The sequence below is a fragment of the Lampetra planeri genome, chromosome 2 (genome assembly GCF_965212315.1).
Source record: "Lampetra planeri chromosome 2, kcLamPlan1.2.h2, whole genome shotgun sequence".
Taxonomy (NCBI): domain Eukaryota; kingdom Metazoa; phylum Chordata; class Hyperoartia; order Petromyzontiformes; family Petromyzontidae; genus Lampetra; species Lampetra planeri.
The window spans coordinates 28,148,482-28,172,093 of record NC_136108.1 but is presented as its reverse complement, the minus strand read 5'-3'; the positions used below and the strand labels follow the sequence as shown (position 1 = coordinate 28,172,093).

General features: G+C 44.0%; 1 protein-coding gene across 1 annotated transcript in view; it reads left to right on the top strand.

Annotated features, from left to right (window-relative positions):
• LOC144730876 (adhesion G protein-coupled receptor B3-like) overlaps nt 1-20,997 on the top strand; it is a 196,335-nt gene extending 175,338 nt beyond the window's left edge. Inside the window, exons 29-31 of the mRNA XM_078611678.1 lie at nt 3,549-3,653; nt 10,521-10,583; nt 14,072-20,997. Of these exons, the coding sequence (XP_078467804.1) occupies nt 3,549-3,653; nt 10,521-10,583; nt 14,072-14,269 (366 nt within the window). The 3' untranslated portion in view covers nt 14,270-20,997. The remainder of the gene's footprint in view (nt 1-3,548; nt 3,654-10,520; nt 10,584-14,071) is intronic.
• The last annotated feature ends 2,615 nt before the right edge of the window (nt 20,998-23,612 follow it).

The following is a 23,612-nucleotide window of genomic DNA, read 5'->3' as shown; positions in this document are numbered from 1 at the left end:
GCAAGTTGCCATCAAATAGGTAGTGTTCCTTGGGTGTTTACGTGTCAATGCCATCACCATCATCATGGCCTGTGAAATGAAGCGGAGTGTTATGGAAAATGAGAACATGTTTTACCCTTTCTGGCAATAAAATTGGTGTTAAGATCTTCTTGGTTCTTTCGGTAAAGTCACGTAGAAGGGAAATAATAAAATAATAAAAAGAAAACAATAAAATAATTCTCACGACGTGTCGGCCACAACGCAAGCAGCCGTCCTCAGGTGAAAACCAGGTCTGTCGAGGCGACAGCGTCTGAATCATTCAGACGCTGTCGCCTGAGGACGGCTGCTTGCGTTGTGGCCGAAACGTCGTGAGAATTATTTTATTACGTTTTATTTTTATTATTTTATTACTTCTCTTCTACGTGACTTTACCGAAAGAACCAAGAAGATGAATTCCTGCAGCCACGAAAGCTTTAAATCGAAATGGTGTTAAGATGTTGAAACACCAAATAGAAACCTTTTGCAAGGAATCAATTCTGCATTGACGTACTCGTGGTGAACATGCAAACAAACATGCTCTGATAATATATGGCATTGTCTTTGTACCGTTCATCTTTTGGCGTTCTCTGATCTGACACTGGTGAGACTAGGCCCTACAGAAGGCTGTCTCTGGTGTAAACCCATCAAAGACAATCAGATTATGTTTGATACTGGCAAAAAGGTCCAAATGCATGACTTGAAATCACACCTCTATGAACCCAAAAGTCATATTCCACTCAGAAGACAAATCAGCCACTTGAAGAACCCGTAGATACTTTCTTGTTGTCCTTCCCCCGCACACTCCGATTAGCATGGTCGCCTATGTACGGCGGAAGAAGTTCAACGTACACTTACGTACGTACAGATACACTGAGAGACTACCATTCATTTTGATTCTCTCCTTGGAAAATTGTAACTGCCAAGGTCATGCGTTCATGCCGTTAGCGCAGCGGTGCATTGTGCCCCCTGATATGTCCCACTCTCACGCCACACAAGCTACACGTCTTAAGGGTTTTGGCTTCCGTTATTGATATCGCTTTTTTCCCCATTTTTAAATCCTTAAACATTTCGCTACATTAATGTTCATCAAGTCAATTTTGAATAAAATCTCCGGTAACCTTTACATTACTGTACAAACTGTGCTCATTAGTCTAATGTCCTTATTCTGAGTTGTTTTATTAGCGCCAGCTTAACATAATAGTACGCAGCTCTATTGCGGAAAAGGCTTCGAAACCATGTTGCTTCATTAAGAACAATTTTTGTTTGAAACTTGTAACGTACCCTGTGGGCACAATTACACAAAATAAAGCTTAAACAAGCCAGCTGCTCACCGCTCAAGCGTGCGGTTTTGAAACGCCGTTCTGCTCACATGTAGGTTAACACAACGAGAGAGAGAGAGGTCGCTTCCGTGCAAACGCACACAGAATGAGGCATTTGTCAATTCTAAAGTTTTAATGAGCATTCCGCTGTCCTTCAAGGGTGAATTCATTCAGCGGTCGGTCACAGATATGTTGTAAAGCATTTACCAAGTTCGCTCGAGAGCATTCTTACATACTGCATCTGTGTATGGTACACCAGCTGCACAGTGGCTCAGAGGAAAGCGCTCCAGAGGGTCATCAACACAGCCCAAAAGATCGCCGGCTGCCATCTCCCCACACTGGAAGAACTACACAGTTCACGTTGCATCAAAAAAGCACAGATCATTCTAAAGGACTCTTCACACCCTGGACACTCACTGTTTGAGCTGTTGCCATCAGGCAGACGATTCAGATCAGTCAAAACAAGGACAGATTCAAACAGAGCTTTTATCCTACAGCGATCACCACACTCAATAATGCTAATTAATTATTAAATAATAGTGTTTACAATTGAATGTGAAATAGAGATGTGCAATGACAAAATGTAACCTTATGTGGGTATGTGGGTATACTTGGGCTGTTTTTATATATAGTATAAATTGATTATCTTTCATTTAATTTTATTTTTATTTTCTTGTTTTATTTAATTTAAATTTATGAATGATGCCCTGACTGGTGAGCATTTTAAATTTCGTTGTACTGGTGACAATGACAATAAACGATCTATCTATCTCATGAAGAAGGGAGTTGAGTCAAAAGCACGTGATACCTTGGATTTGGAAAGACGAGGTGAAGGGCGAGACGCAATGGCCATTGCCGTTGATGCCATCGCACCTCATCATCACTTTCTTCCCTCAAATAGATCAGACAGCTTGTTGCACAGTTGACTCCTGACCTCCAAGGGCAACTTGTCGTTATCTCCCCCATCTGGATTTAAGCGTTTCTCTATGTTGCTGTACTCCAGAAGTCAGGTCTGTAAATGAGGAGAAACCCAATCCGAATTAAAAAAAAGAGTCGCTGCAGGCTGGAAACCCCCATGGTTTTTTTCCAACATCACAGAAACTTGTACAAAAAGCACTCAGCCTCGTGCATTCTGCAAAAAAACATAAACGGGTCCTGCTTTGTGGCCCTCTTGTCTTCTGTCACCGTCTAAGAGTTTTGAGCAAATGTGACCGGCTGACAGGCAGGAGTGAGACACATTTCTTTATATATACTTGAATTGTACTTGTGTGCATGTTTTTTTTGTATTTCCCTTAACTTTATCATGGGACCTCATTTGCCAGTACCAAAATATGAGAATAGGGTTTTCCCCTTTTTTCACCCTTTTTTCACCCTTTTTTCTGGCAACAAAACAGGTGTTAAGATGTGAAAACACCAAAGTTCTGGTCTAACACCGTTTGAGACGAGGCTCGAAAGAAAGCTGATTCTGGTGTGGACCAATCAGTTTCAAAGACAATGCATATGCTGTCAGAGTATGTTTTAAGTTTGCATTCTGATCACAAGTATTGCGGTTAATGCAGACATGATTCCTTGTAAAAGGTTTCAGTTTGGTGTTTTAACATTTTAACACCTGTTTTGTTGCCAGAAAAAAGGGGAAACCCTATTCTCATACCTTAATTTTGCTTATGTTGTGTTTTTGTTTGTACAGTATACTGTTGATTATCCACATGTGGTTTATCCGATTTACGGATTGACCATGCACCTGAGATTTTGACATAATGTAATAACTCATGGTTTCTATAAAGCCCAAATTAATAATCTAAAAACAGTAATACATTGTTATTTTAAAAAAATTTCATTACAAGTCACGCACTTAAACCGAAATCCACTTGATCGCCTCTACAGTACAGTAGTTGCATATCATGACAAAAGTGGGTGGAGTTTGATGTTGATGGGCGTGGCTCAGCTATCCACTTAGTGGGCAGAGTCTTATGCGCGGGAGCAGGAAAGTGTTATCACTGAGCACGCGCATAGATCGGTCGATCGTTCGTTTTTGGCATAGAGATTCACGGAAAATGGTTATATTTTTGGAATATCCACGATTTTGAATTATCCGCGGCCGTCCTCCCCGTCATTAGCGCGGATAATCTCGTCTACTGTACTTCGCTTGTGCGTGTGAGTTTTGTTCGTATACACTTTAACTTCGCTTGTGGCTTTCGGCCTTTTTTGCAGAAAATCATGCACACGAGAAAGAGGCACCATGAGATGTTTCATGAGATGAGCCAAAAATTCCCAACTTTGGATCGACATTGGCAGTCACCTGCAGATAGCCTGAAGGTGAGCGAACAGAGCTTCCCGGCACAACATTCTTATCCATTGCACTTCTTGCACTAAAGTATCGGCATCTCATGAGATATGTTTTGTGACCGTGGGGTTCGGCGGCTAAAAGAAAATAATGTCAGTGTCAGAGCACTGACCCGGGACCACTGAGCACCTGAGTTCAAATCTGGGAAGTTATGTGAGGGTTACATTTCTCTCTCCACGTTGTGGTGATTTTGTTGATTGCAACTCAGTCCCAAACAAAGACAAAAAGGACGTGGTTATGTCTTGCGCACACAAGCATTGGGTGGTGCTCATCTCCATAACACCAGTTCTGAACTACTTAATGGAATTTACATTTTCTGTGATGGCACGGGCAAGTCGATTGATAAAACAACCACAATTGACTCACCCACAATGCTCAAGTCGATTAATGAAACCCCTTACCAAGATTTGAATTTACCAGGCTCTGATTACGGGGCATGCACTCTTGACCATCAACTTTGCACACAAATAAAACGAAGAAAAGCACCACATCAAATGTGTGGTTTGTTTTCCACGTAATTTAACATGGTTTAGCTCTGCGTGAGTTGAGCCAATATTAAACTCACTTTACAGATAGTTACGTAGCATCTTCCATGACTTTTTTCTAGACATACTGTATGTTGAACTTATTTTGCACCGTACGTAGTCAATCGTGATAATCGGATAACAAACTAAACACAATAAAAGCAGTTTTAAAGAAATGAGTTGTCAATCTAAGGGGTCGTCCATAAATGACGTCACGCACCTAAGGGGGGGGGGGGGGTCAGACATTTGTGACGATGTGTGACGAGGAGGGGGGTGGTGAGAAATGTGACGTCACATCAGAATGCACAACTTTAAATAAATATAGACAACACGTTTTACTTAATTAAATAGACTTTTTAATAAATGTTTTCTCCTACAACATCAGAGTGCAGCGCCACATTAAATATGCACTACAATGACAATAGTTTAAAGCAATTTGAAGCATGTTTTATTTTTTTTTTGGGGGGGGGGGGCAGAGCTTTGTGACGTCATATTTGAGGGGGGGTCTGACTTTTTCTGACGCCGTGTGACGAAGGGGGGGGGGGGGTTCAAGAATCGTCCAAAATCGCGGGACATCATTTATGGACGGCCCCTAAATTTGAAAGTGCACAGCTCCAGCGGCTTCCTAATATCGGAAGGAAGAGCGTTCCAGACGGCCGCAGAAGCGCATCTGAAAGCGCGCGATGCATTGGCCGTCTTTGTTCGATGGCTAACCAAAAGCCATGCAATGTTGACTGGAATTCGCGTGATGATTTATGCGCCTTGTAATGCTCCTATGATTGTAGGAGTTTCAAAAGGGCGATGTTTCTCTGCCGCAAATTTTTTTGCAACCGATGATAAATTGCCCAAAAGCAGTTATAAAAAGGTGCGGGCTATTCCCCTATTCGGCACCTTACTAACTCATGCAGTCAAAGATGTTCTGATCGCGCTCAGGATGGTTCTGGTCACAAATACCACTCTTTAACAATTTTCGATTTAAAGCTTTCGTGACTGCTATGTTGGGTTTGTCTATGGCAGTATATAGTACGGGGTAGACCCGTGTGATGTAAGAGAAAAAAGTTTAGCTGGAGGCATATATTTTTTGCGACATAGAATTGTAATGTATGACTTACTGTTTGTAGCTCAGCTTATTGGAGAGTATATTTAGTATATTGATGATACTGATGTAGTTTATATTTTAGTTTTTACGTGGTGGTTTAGCTGCTGCAGCTCCTTACTATTAAAATTCCCTCCCTTTATTACTGCTAACCCTACTCCCTCCCTTTGATGCTGCTAATCTTGCATAATGCACGGGCATAATATGACTTTGAACCCCCCCCCACCTCCTACTCATTCCACAAGTAGTGACTAATCCCATATCTGCATTTGCCATAAATATGCTAAATTCCTCTTGATATGCAAATTCCTTTGTCAAGGCGCCCTTCCCCCTCCAACCCAGCTCTTTAACAACTGTAAGAGTGAAAAAAGGGGAACGCCCACAAAGCAACAGCTGACGACAACGCAGGCCAAAGCTCCGCCCCCTCACTCTGCAAATTGGCTGGGGAAAGAAAAATCGCCTCCCCTGTTACCAATGCCAGACTCAAATTTTTAAGTTCTCTACAGAGGCGTTCGCTATTTTTCCACGTATTTACTGGCGGGGTACGTTTTTTTTTAACGGTGTCCCTGTTACGAATTGTGGTCACGTGAGTATCCGCGCCGTTCGTTAAAACTGCCACGAGCGAGCAAAGAAAGAGCTCGTTCTTTGTGAAGGCCGGCACTCAGATGTGATATGAAACTTTGATATACACGTTTTACTACCCGGCTTCGCCCGAGACTTGGATTCTTGTCTTGGATTAATACACGGCCCACGTGGAGGGTTTGGGGGGGGAGCGTGACGTCAGCAGGCACACTGCATGACGCTGCCGCATGCGTGTGACATCACAGATGTGACGTCACCGCTCACTTGCCGTGCAAAATAATCCATTATTGCGCCCCCCTCCAGCCCCCCAAAATACAAAAGTCTATTTTTATACTTTTTGCATTGTGTACCGTCTGGAAGCTACCCACATGCCACATTTCAAGTTAGTTGCATGTCGGGAAGTATGCTAAACATTTCGAACAGACACACATTCACAAATTTCCCTTTTATATGAATAGATTATCAGTGGGCAACTGACAAGGACACTTTTTTTAGTCGGAATAAATCTGCACTTTGACTAAAGTATACTGAATAACAACACCAGACCGATGCTCGCGAAATCACAAAGTGTTGATAGCTCTTTTGTTGTCCGCACCTCTGATTGGCACGGTTTGGCTACGTACGGTGCGAAAGAAGTCTTAACATACAGTACATGAATACATATAGCCTTGGGCTTTGCGAAGTGTTTTACCTTCGTGAAAAAAACATTCATACGGGGATCAGAGTGCAACATTGTCGCAAAAGCTATTTGGCCTGATTTAATCAACCGCACATTGAACACAGTGCAGATGGGCCACTTGAACAGCCACGGTGGTTAAATTCTAGCTATCGCATGAACGTTTCTCAACACCGCCATTTCCTGATATGTAACCACTGCAGTGACAAAACACTTGCTGACGTGTGAGATATACCACCAAGGTGTGCGAGTCCCTTGACAGTTTCATTTTTGGGCAGTTTTCTTTTTGGGGGAAAAAGTTAAACCTCAAAAAGAGACCTTTGAACAGTTGTTTGCTTCAAACTTTTTCCCATTGCGCTCGCGTATGCCCAAGTTGTTTTTAAGCCACACCAAAGGAAGGTGTCAAGAGGTGCTTTGAACAGCCACGGATTTTGTAATTTTAAGGAACCAAGGTTTTTCTTGCTAATTAGTCAAGTGTAAATGAGAATGGCCGAACATCAATAAACCTTTCCTCATCAATAATCTGGCATGCAAATTTAATTACAATCCAACCATCGACGAGGATTTTAAAACAATTTTGTCATGAAATGCCCGGCTGTCATACGGATTTACGGCATATTGAATTGAGAAGTTCATGTTGCCCAGCGGAGTGGCCAAGACTTTTATTAACTTATCTAGCATGCCGCAAATTTACCAACGTGCACATTCACGAGCCAGCTTAACCTTTGTCGATAATGAACGTACGCTTGCATAAGTGGCACAGACCTCTATCCCGTAGAGATCTGTCAGGAGAATTTCCATCTCAGAGTGCCCCTTAAGACCACTTACTAAACCTTTCACGTCACATATTGGGCTGAAAGATACGCATTGTTTTGGTTGTCATTTGTTTTGGCCAAGTAATATCCCTTGCACATTCCTTGTAATAGTTTTTCTTCTTCTGACAACTGGTATTTAGTTAAGTTTGTAGTCATTATCATGCCCTTTTTAACTTTTTTCAGGATGGTCCTACACTGAAATGCTTGGCGAGTTCCATTATAGAGTTTTTGGCGTGTTGATTGAAACTGGAGAACCAAGAGAAATCCAACAAAACTAAAGGGATAAAATTCAAAGCTCTGCACAGATGGATGTATTACACTTGCTCTACCACCTCCTGGTGATCAGAATATTTATACTGGAGGAATCTGATGACCTATAAAGCTCCTTTTCACAGATGTCCATTACTCATCGCTCAGTCGAGTTGAGAGTTTCACAAAACACTACATGAACCACCAACCCTCACCTCAAAAGTGTTGCAATGGCAGGCATTCACCACTGTGTCCGGCTGATCGTTTATCAGGGTTCCCATCAATAAGGTCGTCCGTTCAAGTTCTAGGTAGTGCTGTCTTGCGCCAATCACTCCTTCAGAGTTTGTAAAATAAGCACCACCATATGAGACTGTGCATATTTTGGTGGGAGATCAACAGGTGCTGTCTGATAGAGAGACTGGTCCCAAATTGTGGGCGTTTAGAATTCCCACCACTAGCCCCTCACCATCCAGAATCAACTCTGGGGATGAGAACTTCCCAATGTTCATTTGAGAATGGAGATATCGATCTATTTTTTGTGGTTTCTAGCTCTCTTCGTCCATACATCTCTTTTAATAATTGCATTTTTAATTGGTTTCTGTCTACCATGAAGTCCATAAATATCCCTGCCTTGCAAGTCGTCTGTCTCTTGCTTGCCTGTTGGCACATACATGGACCGACAGAGTCTATCTCATAGATATCTATACATCTACCAACACATATATACATACATTCATGCACACAAATGCTGCACACATTTTGTTAAAGCAAAATATAATTAAACGGTGTTTAGTCACAGTGGTGCTTATGCCACATCAACGTGGCAGGGGCCAGTGTCTCCACAGAACAACCAATGTGGACTTCCTCCAAAGTGGTGCTCATTGTATCGAATCCCAGGGCGGGGGTGGGGGGTGAGCAGTGCCGGATTATCGTAGTAGCAAAAGTAGCTACATATGTAGCTACGAGCCCCGCACTTTCAAGGGCCCCGCACGAAATGCTTTCAAGCTATCAATTCCGGTTCAGTGATTCTGCACTCGCTCTATTACTATAGTACTATACTGCCTTCAACTTTTATGAACGACTGGGTGTTTAAGGTTAGCGATTTGTCGTATTATCTGCCTGTATAGCAAATGAAAAATTACTATTACTTTACGATGCAAGTTAAAAATTTGTGTTTTAATATTTAGGTTTTTTTTATTTCGTTCCCCCTTTATAACATACGCTACAGGCCCCGCACTAGCTTAATCCGGCACTGGAGGTGGGGCAATTATCTGATGAATTTATCCCCAGCTGAGATTTCAATTCGCAACCTTCCCATTGTGAGTTGAGTATTCTGCTACGCTGTCGCGTGGCTTGACAAACGTATCTAGCAGTGCTATAATATAATTCCACTTGGTCGCACCAAAATTGTTTTGTCAAAGGAGTCTGGCTGGCAGTATCTGGAAGTGGAGCCCTACCTGAATGTACCCTCTTGATGAACATCATTACTGGCAGGCTCTATAGCTGGAATGAAAATGTTCTTGGGCAGGGCAAATTGCTTGGTGATATGAAGCGAGTGGAGGAAGAGAACTGGCACTGAGCAGAGAGAGAGCATTGTTGAGTGGGATGACCAGAGCAAAGGTGGACAGATTTAATCGTTGCAAGATAATGAACAACATATATTCGCAGCTGTGAAAGCAAGCAGAAATTGTACCAAGGCTGGAGGGATTCTGTCTAGCAGTGGATAGAGAAATGTCGATGTGGCAATGATTGTAATCGAGATGGGCTTTGAGGCACACTGTTTTGATCATCCGGTCAAAGGTCAAAGACACGTATGTTTGTTGAGCTTCTTCCGCACCATACGTAGCCAACCGTGTCCTTCTGAAGGGATGTGAATCCAGCACTTGCCACGTCTGCTCGCAGGCCTCTGAGCACGCACAGCACTCGCAGCATAAGCCGACAGTTGTGGTGCAGCGTTATGGCCAGAATTACTCAAACTCTTCACAAAACGCATCCAAAAATGTAAAGCGGCTCTGTTACAAGTGTAGTGAGTCCAACTGAGTCGCAGATGTTGTTCTTTAGAGGCAACACTTTTATTGTAACACGTAACACCAGATTACAGCCTAGGGTGGTGGCCATCCAGCTAACTACCCAATACAGAGGAGTTACTGCTACGAAAGGTTGGGCCCTCATTCGGGTCCCGACCACGTGTTGATGCCTCGTAGGACGTAGAGCTTCCAGCTTGTAGACGTGGAGCTTCCAGCTTGTCGAATGCAGCGACCCCGGTCCCTCTCAGGGACCCGCCTTATGTCCTCCCGGCTCGGGGCTGCTCAGCCCTTGGCCCCGCCCGCCTTCTGGAGCCTTCTAGCTTCCTCTCGATCTCTCTCGAGAGAGCTCTCCCTGGACATGTGATCACCCCCTAATCCCCCGCTCCCCCACCTGGGGCCCCTTCTTTGGACACTCGTGATCACGTGTCTACGGGGTCAACCAGAGTGCCATGGCCCGAGGCAACACTGTCCCTGGGCTGACACTCTCCCGCTCCCCCCTGCGTAAGCCCTCACCACACGCTATGCGTGGTTCCTGCGCTATCCCAGCGCACACCAAGCCACGCTAGGGCTGGTACTACACCCACCACGGGGTGTACGCGATGACGGTGCATCGCACGCCACGCCCCTATCGGGCCGGCACCATACAGTGACATCCCCGATGTCACTCCACAAGTACCGAATAACCGTGCTAATGAATCGTCGCCTGAGCAATTATCATGTGTAATCATGTCGGTCACATAAATAATGTCATATGATAATCGTGTGAGCTACCAACGATAAACTCCAGATGGAAAAGTACAAAAAGACATTCGTACGCCACCCTTGCCAATAGACTTTACATCAGCCCTTTCGTTATTATATTTTTTGCAGCAGTCGGAGAAAAGATGGAGCCTGTCGTCCCCTGGCAGCGACTCGGTGGTGGAGAGCGTGAGCGTGAGTCTACACGAGCTCAGAACCCCACACACGGCACCAAATGTCACGCACCATGAAACATGCAGCATTCACCCGCACCACAACGCCACTCACCGTGCAGCCTTCCAGTGCTGGGCAGCTCTTGCGGGAGGCAGCGTGCGTGTGGGTGAAGCGGGTGAAGCGGGTGAAGCGTGTGCAGCATGTGCTGCATGTGCAGCACGTGCAGCATGTGCAGCATGTGCAGCATGTGAAGCATGTGCAGCACGTGCAGCATGTGCAGCATGTGCAGCATGTGAAGCATGTGCAGCACGTGCAGCAAGTGCAGCATGTGCAGCATGTGCAGCATGTGCAGCATGTGCAACATGTGCAACATGTGCAGCATGTGCAGCATGTGCTGCATGTGCAGCATGTGCAGCATGTGCTGCATGTGCAGCAAGTGCAGCACGTGCAGCACGTGCAGCACGTGCAGCACGTGCAGCACGTGCTGCATGTGAAGCATGTGCTGCATGTGCAGCATGTGCAGCATGTGAAGCATGTGCTGCATGTGCTGCATGTGCAGCATGTGCAGCATGTGCAGCATGTGCAGCACGTGCAGCACGTGAAGCACGTGCAGCACGTGCAGCACGTGCTGCACGTGCAGCACGTGCAGCACGTGCAGCACGTGCAGCATGTGCTGCATGTGCAGCATGTGCAGCATGTGCAGCATGTGCTGCATGTGCTGCATGTGCAGCATGTGAAGCATGTGCAGCATGTGCAGCATGTGCTGCATGTGAAGCACGTGCAGCACGTGCAGCATGTGCAGCATGTGCAGCATGTGCAACATGTGCAGCGAGCTCATGGCACGATTCACCGGTATCGCGAGGAGGAGAGCGAGTTTCAGTTGTGAAACTTGCAGCGTCTTGAACAATAACCGCAGTTACATTTTATTTTCATTTAAGTGAAACGAGCAACTAAGTGTTCATGTGTTTGTGTGTGTCATCATATAATAATACCATTGTAATGATTGCAATTTCACAGTTTGAGCTATTTTGTACAATCCGTGCAAATGATTGTGCCTCAAGGCGAAGAATTGAGCGTGTACACGAGACGGGTTAGAGCGTGGGAGGGAGAGCACGGATGAAGCAAACGACCTCTATAAGAGATAATGCTGCACAATTATATTCCGACACCCCCCTTGCCAGGGCCGTATTATCCAACAGTGCCTATGAAATCTAAATGCATACCAGACACAGTGCCTACTGTGCCTAGGGCCGATGAAAACTAAAGGGCCTACAAAAAAATGTGACCATGTATTTTTGTTTCTATTGAAAAATAATGTAGCCAACATATTTCCTTGAATAAATTCATTGACATAGCAAGAATAGGCACAGTGTTTCAAATTAAATCTGCTTATCTGCGGCACACAGCGTGCTCCCGTAAAATTAGGGTCACAGACTAAATAATGAACGTATTAGTAACGAGATCTGTCCAGCGACTGGACGAAGTACCGTGTGAAACAAGCGAGCGGCAGCGGCAGTAGTAGTCGTAACCAGGGGCAGCAGTGCCAAGTGTAGAAAGTTATCACGGAAGGCCTACGAAACAAGTGCCTAGGGCCTACAAGAACCTTAATCCGGCCCTGGCCCTTGCACATTGCATTGCCCTGCGCTACAAAGCCCTTGTGTACTGTGGCACAGGGCATTATGGTGCTTAATATAGCTCCTTCTGCACGTCCATAAACGCTCCTGCTCCATGCGGCGATTTTTAAACCGTGGACGTATGCGGATAAGAGCCACGGTTGGAGATCGACGTGGATAGGTTAAAATAAACGAGGGAGGAAAAAGCGCATGTACGCATTAATTATGTGACGCTTTCCCACGTGAGTGCCGATTTTTGGAAAATATTTAACTAGCGATACTATCTTTGAGTTTCAAAAAGCTTAGTGAGATGGCGTTGAAAGATTAAGTCACAAGCAATGACACCATGAGGCTGAGAGGGGGGCGAGGGGGGTGCGCACTTCATTGAATGCTGGTTTTGTGAACTCTTTTAGCACTTGTTTTTGCCTTCAAGTTTTTGGCAGCCAATGATCAATTTGGCCTATATCCTATCGGTTAAGTCCCTTCTAGCGACAAAAGTGCATACGAAAGTTAAATTTGTTTTGCATCATCTTCATCAGTTATCGCGACCACGTTCTACAGATAAAGCTAATGCATTACCGCTCTCAGCCTTGGTTGGAGAGCGCTAAAGTCTCTCTCCACAAATTACCCTGACCAGTGGTACAACTTCTACATTGTTATGGAGTGAGCCAGTCTTGCAATCGTTCCCCTTCAAAGTACCATAAATTGATACTCATTTAGTTGGTTATGGGAGGAAAAAATAAGCTCGGTCAACCTCCGAGCGATGTGTCCCCATGGTTCTTGGCATAGGCATATGGAATTCCTACGACTGGCTCAGGACTAGCAGCAGTGATGAGCATCGCCCAATGCCCGCGGGAGTGTAGCGACACGATTTCATGTGGCGCGTGGAAATGGTGTCGTGAACGGCACATGACGTGTAATTAATAAGAGAACAGTCGGGGTGTGTCTTCAGTAATCCTGGCATAAAGTTCATGGCTGGCAGTAATAACTTAAATTTACCTTTGCAGGAGCACATTTTCTGACAGGTATTACTCTTGGCATCGTTCAAATTGGTCTTTCCTTCTGCCAGCCGTCATGGCCATAGCTTTATGGTCTAAGCCCCTGGAACAGTAGGTCCTGTCCTCGTCTGAATAGCGAAATGTGTCCCATCCTAATGGCTGGCATGGAGTTCATGGCACCTCAATAACTCGGCAGAGTTGAGTGAGGGAGGGAGAGTTTCCACATGCTCTTCCAGGCTGGGAGTCTATTGAAGCGCTGGCAGCCATAACGCCTAATGTAGACTGACGAACAAATAAAAAATTACCATAAAGATTCAAGGCAATTGTTACCATAATGTCATCATCAGTTTCCTCATCATTCACCCTCAACATCGTCATGTATGTTGAACTTCTTTCCAACTACAGAACCAACCGTGCTAATCGGAAGTGTGGGCGAAGGACAACAAACTAAACACAAAAATCTGTTTTAAAGAAATTCATTTTAAATCGAGATCATTTACAAGTGCACAGCCCCCCGTGGCTTCCTAATATAAGAAGAAAGAGCGTTCCAGACAGCCGCAGAAGCGCATCTGAAAGCGCACGATGCATTGGCCCTCTTTGTTCGATGTCCAGCCAAAAGCCACCGCAAGAATGACCGGAGTTCGCGTGATGGTTTATGCTGTCATCCTGATCGTCCTGGTCATAACCATCAGATTCATCACCCTCGTTATTGTCTGCTATCAACACAACCACAGTCATCACTATCATTCACACCCGCACGTAGTAATTTCATTAAGCGTGACTCGCGACATACCGTTCTGCCCTTCATTCAATTAACTGACATTTTCATTGTGGTCCAACGAGTGGCGTTGTGCGACAATCTCATCGCTTGTCACTTCTGCCGTCGTTGCCCTTGCAGGAGATGTCCTCTCAGAGTCGCCCTCCGCTCGATCTGCCGACGACCGACAGCAGCCGGCGGCAGTCTCCCGCTCCTGCCATGTGGCCCTTCCACGGCACGGGACACGAGCACCAGATGAAGGATGCGTCGGAGCAGGAAGCTTCGGAAGACCTGATCTCCTTCACGGGAGGAACGGGCGATTTCCAGACCGAGGTGTGAGTGTGGTGCACGGACAGCCAAGCACACTTTTGTGTGAGAAAGGTTGAGAGAAAGGTTTGAAAAAGCTTCCCCCCCCCCCCCTTATTACTTTGTTTGATTAAGGAATTGCTGTACTTTACGCTTCATATTTTAGGCAAATTTTTTCGAGTGATATTGGCCCAGGTTGTGGCGTGTATCTCTATTAGCATCGAATGTAATAGGCATTGTAAAGAAGTTAGTTATTAAGACTCTGTTGTGATAATTAAAACAAAGGTATACCACCTTTCTTTAGAAAGTGTTCATTTAAATTTGTTTACTTACGACCGGCTTATATAATTCTTTTCAGTTTTTAGTTTCGCTAAACTTAAGAGCATTCAGACTTTGTACTGCAAACATGTAAAATGTATCGGAAAGGTCTGACTGCATGTAAATAGAATTTCAATTCATGTGATGGCATGAGAAGTTATTTTTTAATAATTCATTTAATGATAATTATTTTATTTTTAAAAAAAGAAAATAAATAAACTAAAAGAATTATACAAGTGCAAAAGTTATATTAGGTTGTGATGGTATATTTTAAACAAAAAAAATAGCATTTGCTTCACTTGTTTACTTGCTTAACTGAACATACAGTAGTTGAATTAATGCTAATATTTTAAGAACTATTGTCCATCATTTTGACTGGATGTACAATACGCTTCACCGTATAATTACCAGTGTATAGTTTAATCCTTTTTGCAATGTTTATTAAGAAGAAGAAAAAAAAGCAAAAATAAAACAAGCATTACTCGTGCGAACATTGGCAGCATGTATAAATACATTCGCTTCGGTTAACAACGCACCGCGACTAACACAACAACCGAAGGTGGGTTGCAGTTTGGTTCTGATGATCAGTGACAATAATTATTATTGTGTTCTTAACCTGGCGATTCAACAATCGCTGAACGATTACGTTGTTGGTTGACCACACATTTTGAAGTAATTTCCCCATAAATTCCACCGTGGTTATTTACTGCTGCTAAGTGTAAAGTGTCACTATTTAAATTGGCTTCCATTGCTTCCAAATTTTTTCACAGAGAAAGTATGTAGACCATTACAAAAAAATGTTTACAGCTACCATGGAACAGTTAGAGAGTGCTGCTACGGCGCGACAGATCTTTTTTTCCCGTTGTTCTCACATCGTCTGCACTCGCTGTGGAGTTGTGAGTTACACCACTGTACATAGGCATTCGAGGGAGGGATAACAATTGTCTTACTTTGTAATATTATCCTGGCACATGTGTTTTTTGTACTTTCGTGAGAAGGATGGTGCAAAAAGTGAAATTTTAGTCTGGCCTGGAGTCACTGATGGGGTGGAACCACGTGGCATTTCAGCAACAAAGCAAAGGAATGCTCTATTGCGTTTATTAATATAACAGAATTACTGGTAGATGGATGATAAAATTGTGTTTGTTAAAATGTAATAGTCTGATAAAGGAATATTATGAAGGCACAGTTGTGCTCTGAAACGATCATTGGGTAGCACTCACCTCTCATGCCAGCACTTACTTAGATAGTAGAACAATGTCCACCCTCCTTCGGCTGTCTCCACATGGGATGAGTTATGCCAGAGGGTTTTGTCCGAAAATGACAATATCATTTAATTCACAAAGTATTCGCTTAGGAAATGACATTTTAAGTAACACTGCCTAAACTAATACAGAGGTACTATCAATGAACATTTCCCTGAAACTAAGTTTTCAATCAAATGAGTATCCAGTGCATCTGTGACGGACTGACAGTACGAGTATTATATCAGGAAGGTAAGGAGAGCTGTGGGCAATGCTGACAACGCTACACGCATTCCGACAGGCACTCCCAGGTAGGATGAGTTTGGCCATGGTGCCACGTAATTATCTCACCCTTAATGTCCTATCCTCTCACCATTAATGGCATATCCTCTTCCACGTGCTGCTGTACTGAGGGCATTGGCAACGTGAGATAGTGTGGCCTTTCTGTGCTCGTGTGTGTGCAAGATGGAATCAGTGATGGAATGGTTTTCAGACTACTGTGATCCCATCAACCAGGGTTCGATTCACGACCATAGCTAAGTTCAGTGACACGTGGTGTCTGAACCTATTGTTCAGTTCTCCTTTGTTTGACTCGGCCTGAGATTAGTACTATCTTTTACAGTGTGTGTAAATAACGGCACTGGGGAGACAGGCAAATTGGCATGGTGATAACCACACCCTCTTGTACATCATACCAACCAGCTTTAATAGATGCTCACTAACAGCCGTTACACATGCATTCCATAAGACTAAACAGGGGGGGGGGTTCTGTGAATGCGTGTTTGCGTGTCTGTAAAAAACAGCAGATGCACGCTATAATTGCAGTGTCCCTGCATTCAATCCCTGCTTTGAATTTTCGGAGCCGATTGATTGCGGATTGTGTGGTCCTTTGCTACATTGAGTTGGCATAAATGAGGAGGGAAAAACAAAGGCAGCAGATAGAAATGCTGGTCACATTGTCCACCATATTCGGGGTGGACTCCATGCATTTATTCATCAATTAATATAAATTCCTAAGCTCATGATTGCATGCACCAAATTTCACACTCGAGATTCAGTATTTTTTTCTCACGTTATCCATGTTTGCAGTGAGGCATTTTATTTCATATTATGGGAGCATTATAAATGTAAGTTGTACGTATTGGTATTCATTCTAGATTTTAAGCTTTTGTGACTGCAAGGATTCATATTCTTAGGTTTTTTCGGTAAAGTCACATTGGTATTCACATCACACCTTGCAGCCTCTATAGTTGCTACCATTCACAATCAATGTAAAACAAAAATGGATTCTTGCATAGAAAAATTGTGACAATTCATGGAAACCATCGGGGGGTGAATTTGTACTGCTACGACGGGCCTATTCATTTGACTACAGCATAGCGTCAACCATCCGGTGGGCACGTGTCTGCTTCGTAAGTTTTCCTAAGATTTAAGATCAATGACAGATACATTTTAACTCACAGATGAAGTTTGACAATTGACCCTCTATGAATGCCACAAGTTTGCTAATCCAACTCACTTAATCCAAGTACAGTGCAGGAAGTGCTTTGGTTTTTTTTCTTCTCCTGGTGTGACTCTCACGTGATGCCCACGACGTTTTGCCCAGATGCCCTCGGGCAGCCTCGACGCTGAGAACTTATCGTAATACGGGGCAGTTGCTACATGCCTTTCCGTTGTGGAAAAAACATCAACAAATGTGCGTCTGCTTCGCAGCACTAACACCGGGACATGCCCCTTGCATTACATTTTAACCATCAGAAACCTTGAGCACCTGAACGGAGCCTCCCGTTTTTTGTAGATTAAACTGAACACAGTTGGCTTTGAAAGCATTATATTTGATTCATCTTCGAGTCATACAGTGGGTAACTACGAGGTGTGTTCATCATTTCGTGTTCGTAATCGCACCAGCTTTGTTCGACCTATGACTAATTTGTCTGCGCACGGTCAGGATTAGCGCTTAAACCACCAGTTGTGCACGGCTCCTCGAACAGACGACACCGGAGCAGACGAGACGTAGTCGTCTCTTCACCGTAAGTTCATTTATGTTGCACGTCGGGGTGGGACCCGATGTACATTTGGATCAATCACGTAGCCAGGGATGACGGCACGAGAAGCATTATCGCGACGAATTGTCATACATTTTTCTTGTAAATCAAGGGCATCCAGTTGCACATGCTTCTGAAACAATCTTAAATGTGTATCCTGTGCCCCCTAATAATTCACAGCAGTTGAATATTGGCATGATGTAACGCCAGCCAGTAGTGTTCGTGTTTTCGGAGCCCTGCCAGTCGCAAAGTGTAACTTTTATGCTTTGTTGCCAGCCACTCAGATATGAGCTGTGTCTGTTTTGCCACATGTAGATTGATCACTTCCTTGGGTTTACAGAAGCACTGCCTGCAGGCGAAACACGCACTCCGTGTTCTCGGCAACTAAATATGACAAACATATGCACACGTATGTCATTTGTAAGTAACCAAAACATGTAAATCCCTAATATACTTACGTCAGTATACATGCATCACTTGTGTCACAGCTCAATGAATCTGCACTTGCTAAAGTGGATTGCAGAGCAACGGATTAATTGTGTTGACTGTGGCACAATAAATATTGCAATAATCCTCCTGTGACATGTTTCATCCACTAATTTGTGCACGTAATTTAAAACAAAGGTTAGGGTGACCTATGAATTTGGTGAATGAGCGCAACCACTGCAGGATGAAAGATATTTAAATCATTTCACAAATTTGACATTGCGTGTCATATTTCTGGGATCTTCACAAACCATATATTATTCATACGATACTTCTTCCGAGGTTCATTTAGGGCTCTATAAATGCTTCCCACACTGGTTCTGTTTTCGTTATACAATGGTGGATGATGCTTAATCAGTGATGCTCATGTTTAAACCTCGCATGCTTGCATCAAATCATTGCTTTCTTTCTTACGACATGAGTTAACCACAAAGAAGCCACTGTTACACAGTAGTGTGATACATCCACCTAAAGGTTCGTGAGGCAAGTCGGTGTCTGATGCATCTTTGCAGAGTTTTAGTGTCGGGCATTCCCATATCAAACTTGTTCCTTGGTTTCCTTACGAAATGGAGATTAAATAAAAGCAGAATTGGCAAAAACAATCATTAACAAGAAAGGTATTGAGACTCAGTAATACGCTTTAAAGAGTTCATGTGAACTGTTACTTTCTCAAAAACATTCTAAGGTAGGTGTTAATTTTTTTTAAATCGTCATTAAAAACGTTGGCAGTGGTGAGCAAGGACAAAAATATACCCAATTTTGGCCTAAACAGAAAAAAGTTTAGGTTAATGTTTCACACAATTATCCTACATCGACATCCATGCCCATGGCATCAGGAGACAGCCTTCCATTAGGGTGGCTTGGAGCTGTTTACTGCCACGTAAGCCTCTTAGATTCTGAGAAAAGCAAATTGTGTAAAACAAAAATTAAGCAAGCTTGGACCTTGGAATTAATGTGTGCAGGTAAACGAGGCGAGACCACAGAGCGATTTTCACAGCTGGTGCAGGATTTAATCTCAACTTTTTGGGCTCCAGTGTAGAAAGCAAAGAGTTACCTGGTGCAGAACCATGCTGAGACTGGACTGGGAGTGTCTTGATCGAATTTGATATTGTTTCTTTTGCCACTTGATCTGTCTGTATTGTGTTACAATTGAAAGCTTTCCTCTGGGACAATTTGAAAGGTTTATGACTGGCAGGCAACCTGGCCCATCGCTTAAGCCCTTACACAATTGACTAAAATGTTAACAGCTTTTCAATTTATTCTGTACATTCTTATTCCATATGTACCTACTTCTAGTTAGGATTTATGGACATCTAGTTAGGATGTATGGACTGACTATGCTGGAAATTATATCGTGTAGGTAAATTGTTCTCGCTTTTTTATTTAACAACGTGTGTGTCAGTGGAGTGCTTTAGTCTAAAAAAATATTCATCTTAAATTGTTTTCCAAACGGCTTGCACAATTGATGTAAAATAACCAAATGTTTGGACTGAGAAACATCCATTGACTAGAAAGTGAGATAGACATTTTTTTGTTAATCAAGATGGGGATTTTTTTTATGACCGTCGGTAGTACATTTATTTACTGCATCACCAACGGATGCTGAACAATTCACTTGATTGCATCGGCGGTTAATTGAAAAAAACCAGTCTGCTTTGTAGGAAAGCGCATGTTACATTGGAAGCGCTGGATTGGCCATCCAAGATTACAATGCACAGCCACCTTCTTGAATGTATTATCAACCCAACTTTATAGAAATGAAAAATGAACACAGGTGTGCGATTGTTGAAACTGGCCTCTGACCAATTCACAAATGGCAACCCAATCAACATCAGCTGTCAGAGCCAAACGGGGGGGGCGCATTTGTACATTATTTTGTAGCTCAGAAAGGTCCGATCACAGCAACAGAGGCAAAGCAGACAAGACTAAAAAGTAGTGATTTCCCAATTAATCAATTGTCCCAAAATGACCTCATTTAGTATGATTATTAGAAGCAGTAAATGGCTTACTAAATACAGTTAACTGTCAAGACGCATCAATTTACGTGTTTTTTCACTCGCTTTCCCTGTATTAATTCTCTGTTAATTATCGCATGTTGATCTGGATTAATCCCCTCGGAATCATTGTGACTTTTAGTGCATATTTTAGACATTATTTACCAACAGCCTGGTTTTAAAAATATATACGTTAATTGTGAATGTAAGTGTTCGAAACAAAACGGACATTGATAATTTCGTCCAGGAGCCATTCACAATGCACATAAAGCATTTAATATAAAAAGTTGCAACGCTTCTGTGAGAAGGGCATGACTCAAGTTTAATTTTGGCACCATCCTTCCTAATCGTGTAAGATACTAAACAAATACTAAATAATTAAAGCACAGAATTAAAAAGTAACTTTCATAATGATTTCAATCCACTTTTTAGTTCCTGTCCATATGGATATGTTAATTATAACGTGTGTAGATTGCTTGACTTTGCTGTAGCATAACTGTTGTGTCTCCCGTTTATGATTGATGCTCTATGATGTATGATTTGATATCTAACTCTGGCAAAATAATATTCATGTGGGGACTGTCTACTTTGCCATCTGTGTTTGCATATCGATTTTGGGCGTCATTTGTAATAAAAAAAAAGTTATCATTAAAAAATATCCCCCTTACCAAAAACAATTACCTGCGTGCGTTTGTTCACTGACATTATTTTTCGCGAGCAACAGAACACAACACACACGAACACAAGAACATGCATGAATATAAGATATCATGTTCGCATAGAAAAAAATCATTTGAAAAACAGTACATTAAGTCAGCCTCATTTCGTGCGGAATCAGACAACAAATAAACGTGTCCACGGACGCATCAGGATCCCCCGTGTTGCCGTATCAGTCTGTTGGGGGCAAGTGCTACGAGCGAGCACCTATGAAGGCCGGCACGGCACACAAGGGATAGTTGTTGGCCAACACTACGCCCAGACGCCTCTGTCTCTCCTGGGGGCGATGTTTACACACCCCGCCAGGTATTCATTTGAGGCCGAATCAACGTAGGGGAGGCCCAGGACCAGTTCAGTTGTCACCGGTGTTGACCGTGAGTGGTGAATTGAACTCGAGCGCTAATCCAGAACAGACCGTACAACAATGATGAAATCCCGATCCACAAATAGGAAGGGGAGACATCACGGGGATATCACTCCTCGCTGCCCCTGACACCACCTAAATGTAACTTTGTCGTTCGTTGCTCTGCGTCTACATCAGCCATATACGAAAGAAAGAAGACGGACTCCTCGTGAGTTTGAAAAGCACGCCAGACTCTCACTGGCAGAGGAGCTATCGCAGTGGGGTTGAGGGAGGGAGCTGACAATGGGCACCCAATCGGATTTGAAGGCGGAGGGACATTCAAATCTGATTGTTCGTCAGGGAAAACTAAAATGGTTATGAGTGGTCGGTTGCGAAACCGCTTTGGGAAATTAATTGGGATTGGGTGGAGAGTCCTGGAAGGTTCGGGAAACGATAGGGCAGGGGGGGGGGATAAAAGGAGGGGTAAGAAAGGAGTTTGGTGCGGCTGAACGGAGGGATTCTTTGATGTTCTGATACGCCATGAGGACAAGAGGTAATGAAGACGAAGTTCAAGGCTCGCCCGGTTGCTGCAACTCCTTTACACAACCAACGCTGGGCAAGGTCTATCAACGCCAGTACGCAGCACGGTAATTTTTTTCAGATTACATTGTGTTCTGTGTGTTGTATTGTTAAGCTTGCCTGTTTAGTGTAGGGCTTGAGTATAGCGTGCCACGCATCCCCTGCGTCTGTTGCTATGTAAGCAAGCACAGTACAGTGGGGTGATGTGAGGTAATGGTTGTTGTTGTGGCTTCAGGCGAAGTGGGTCGTTAAGGGTTGAAACAGGTGTCAGGGTAGCCGGGAGGACACAGGCCAGTGATTGGCTGGAAAGGTAATTGGGCATTAGCTGGCGTCGCTCCGGCGGCGAAAACAAGGCCACGTGACACGGGAGGGGGGGGGGGTGTGAGTGATAAGCAGGGGGGTAGAGATAATTAGGGAGATTAATTGGTGTGGGGATATAAGCCAGAGCGCAACGGAGAGAAGGGGGTCCTGTACGAGTCGGCGTCGTGGATGGAGCTGCAGCAACGGTGCCCGGGGAGTCGCAGAGCAAGTGATAGTAAAGCGTAGAGAGACAGTGTTAGTAGAGTAAAGCACGGAGAGACAGTGGTAGCGAGAATGCAGTGAGCAACCAGGGTAGCCATGCATCGGAAGGATGCAGAGTAGGAGAAACCGTAGAGACGACAAGCGTAGCGATAGTGAGGTAGAGAGACGCGGGGCGACGCGGAGCAGAGTGAGGGCACGGAGAGACGTGGAGCAATGGCGCAGCAGAGAGACGGGGAGCGGAGCGAGGCCGCGCCGAGATGCGGAGCGGTAGCGCGGCGAAGGTGGACTCTAAGAGGAAAATAAAGAGGAGAGAAAGACAACCCTTGTACGAGTCCTACATTAGTATTAATTTTGTTGAGTTGTGTTTTTTTTGCAGTCGTTGTGGCAAATGGTGTCTTCAAATTGGCAGATGGCTGGATAAGTTAAAAGACAGCAAGAGCCTATTGGCTCCCTTAACAAATATTAGGCTTTGGCAGGAATTGTTGATAAACACATAAAGAGGCCTCTGCAAGAAACCCAACAGTTTTCGATCATGCAGATCTCGCTGGATAAGCCTCACGCTCACAACTAACCAGGTCATCAAGCCCAGCATCTGGAGATCCCCTTGCCACCCAAACCTCTGTCTGAGCATGTCCAGCCCACGGGGGTCAATAGGCCCGAGTATCGGAACCACCTATACCAGTTTGGGTGATCAGCATTACTTGCATTCCTTGACTTTGTCATGCACCTAAGGGCCTGCCAGTGGACAACCTGCGGCTCTTTAAAGACTTGCAGTGTGGCTCTTGACATTCAAAAAAAATGTCTCTTGTTATTTTGGTGGCCGACCCCTGAACATTCAGGGCCAGTTCACCATGTAAGTTCATTTTACCATGGGCAGGAGTTGGAACCTCGGCTCCGAAGCCGCATGCTGCTCATTAAAGGACTGTTTCGTGACATTAATTATTAGGGATCACCATCTCGTATTCACAAGCATTGCGGCTCTTGAAAGATTGTTTTTTTTTACTGAATTCGGAAAAAAATGCCTCATGTTGTTTTGGGTGCCAATGGTAAACTGGACTTCCATGGTGACCTTGGCAATCAAGGGGATATGGAGCGTTATACCCCAGGCCCTGATCCCAACGGAATGCC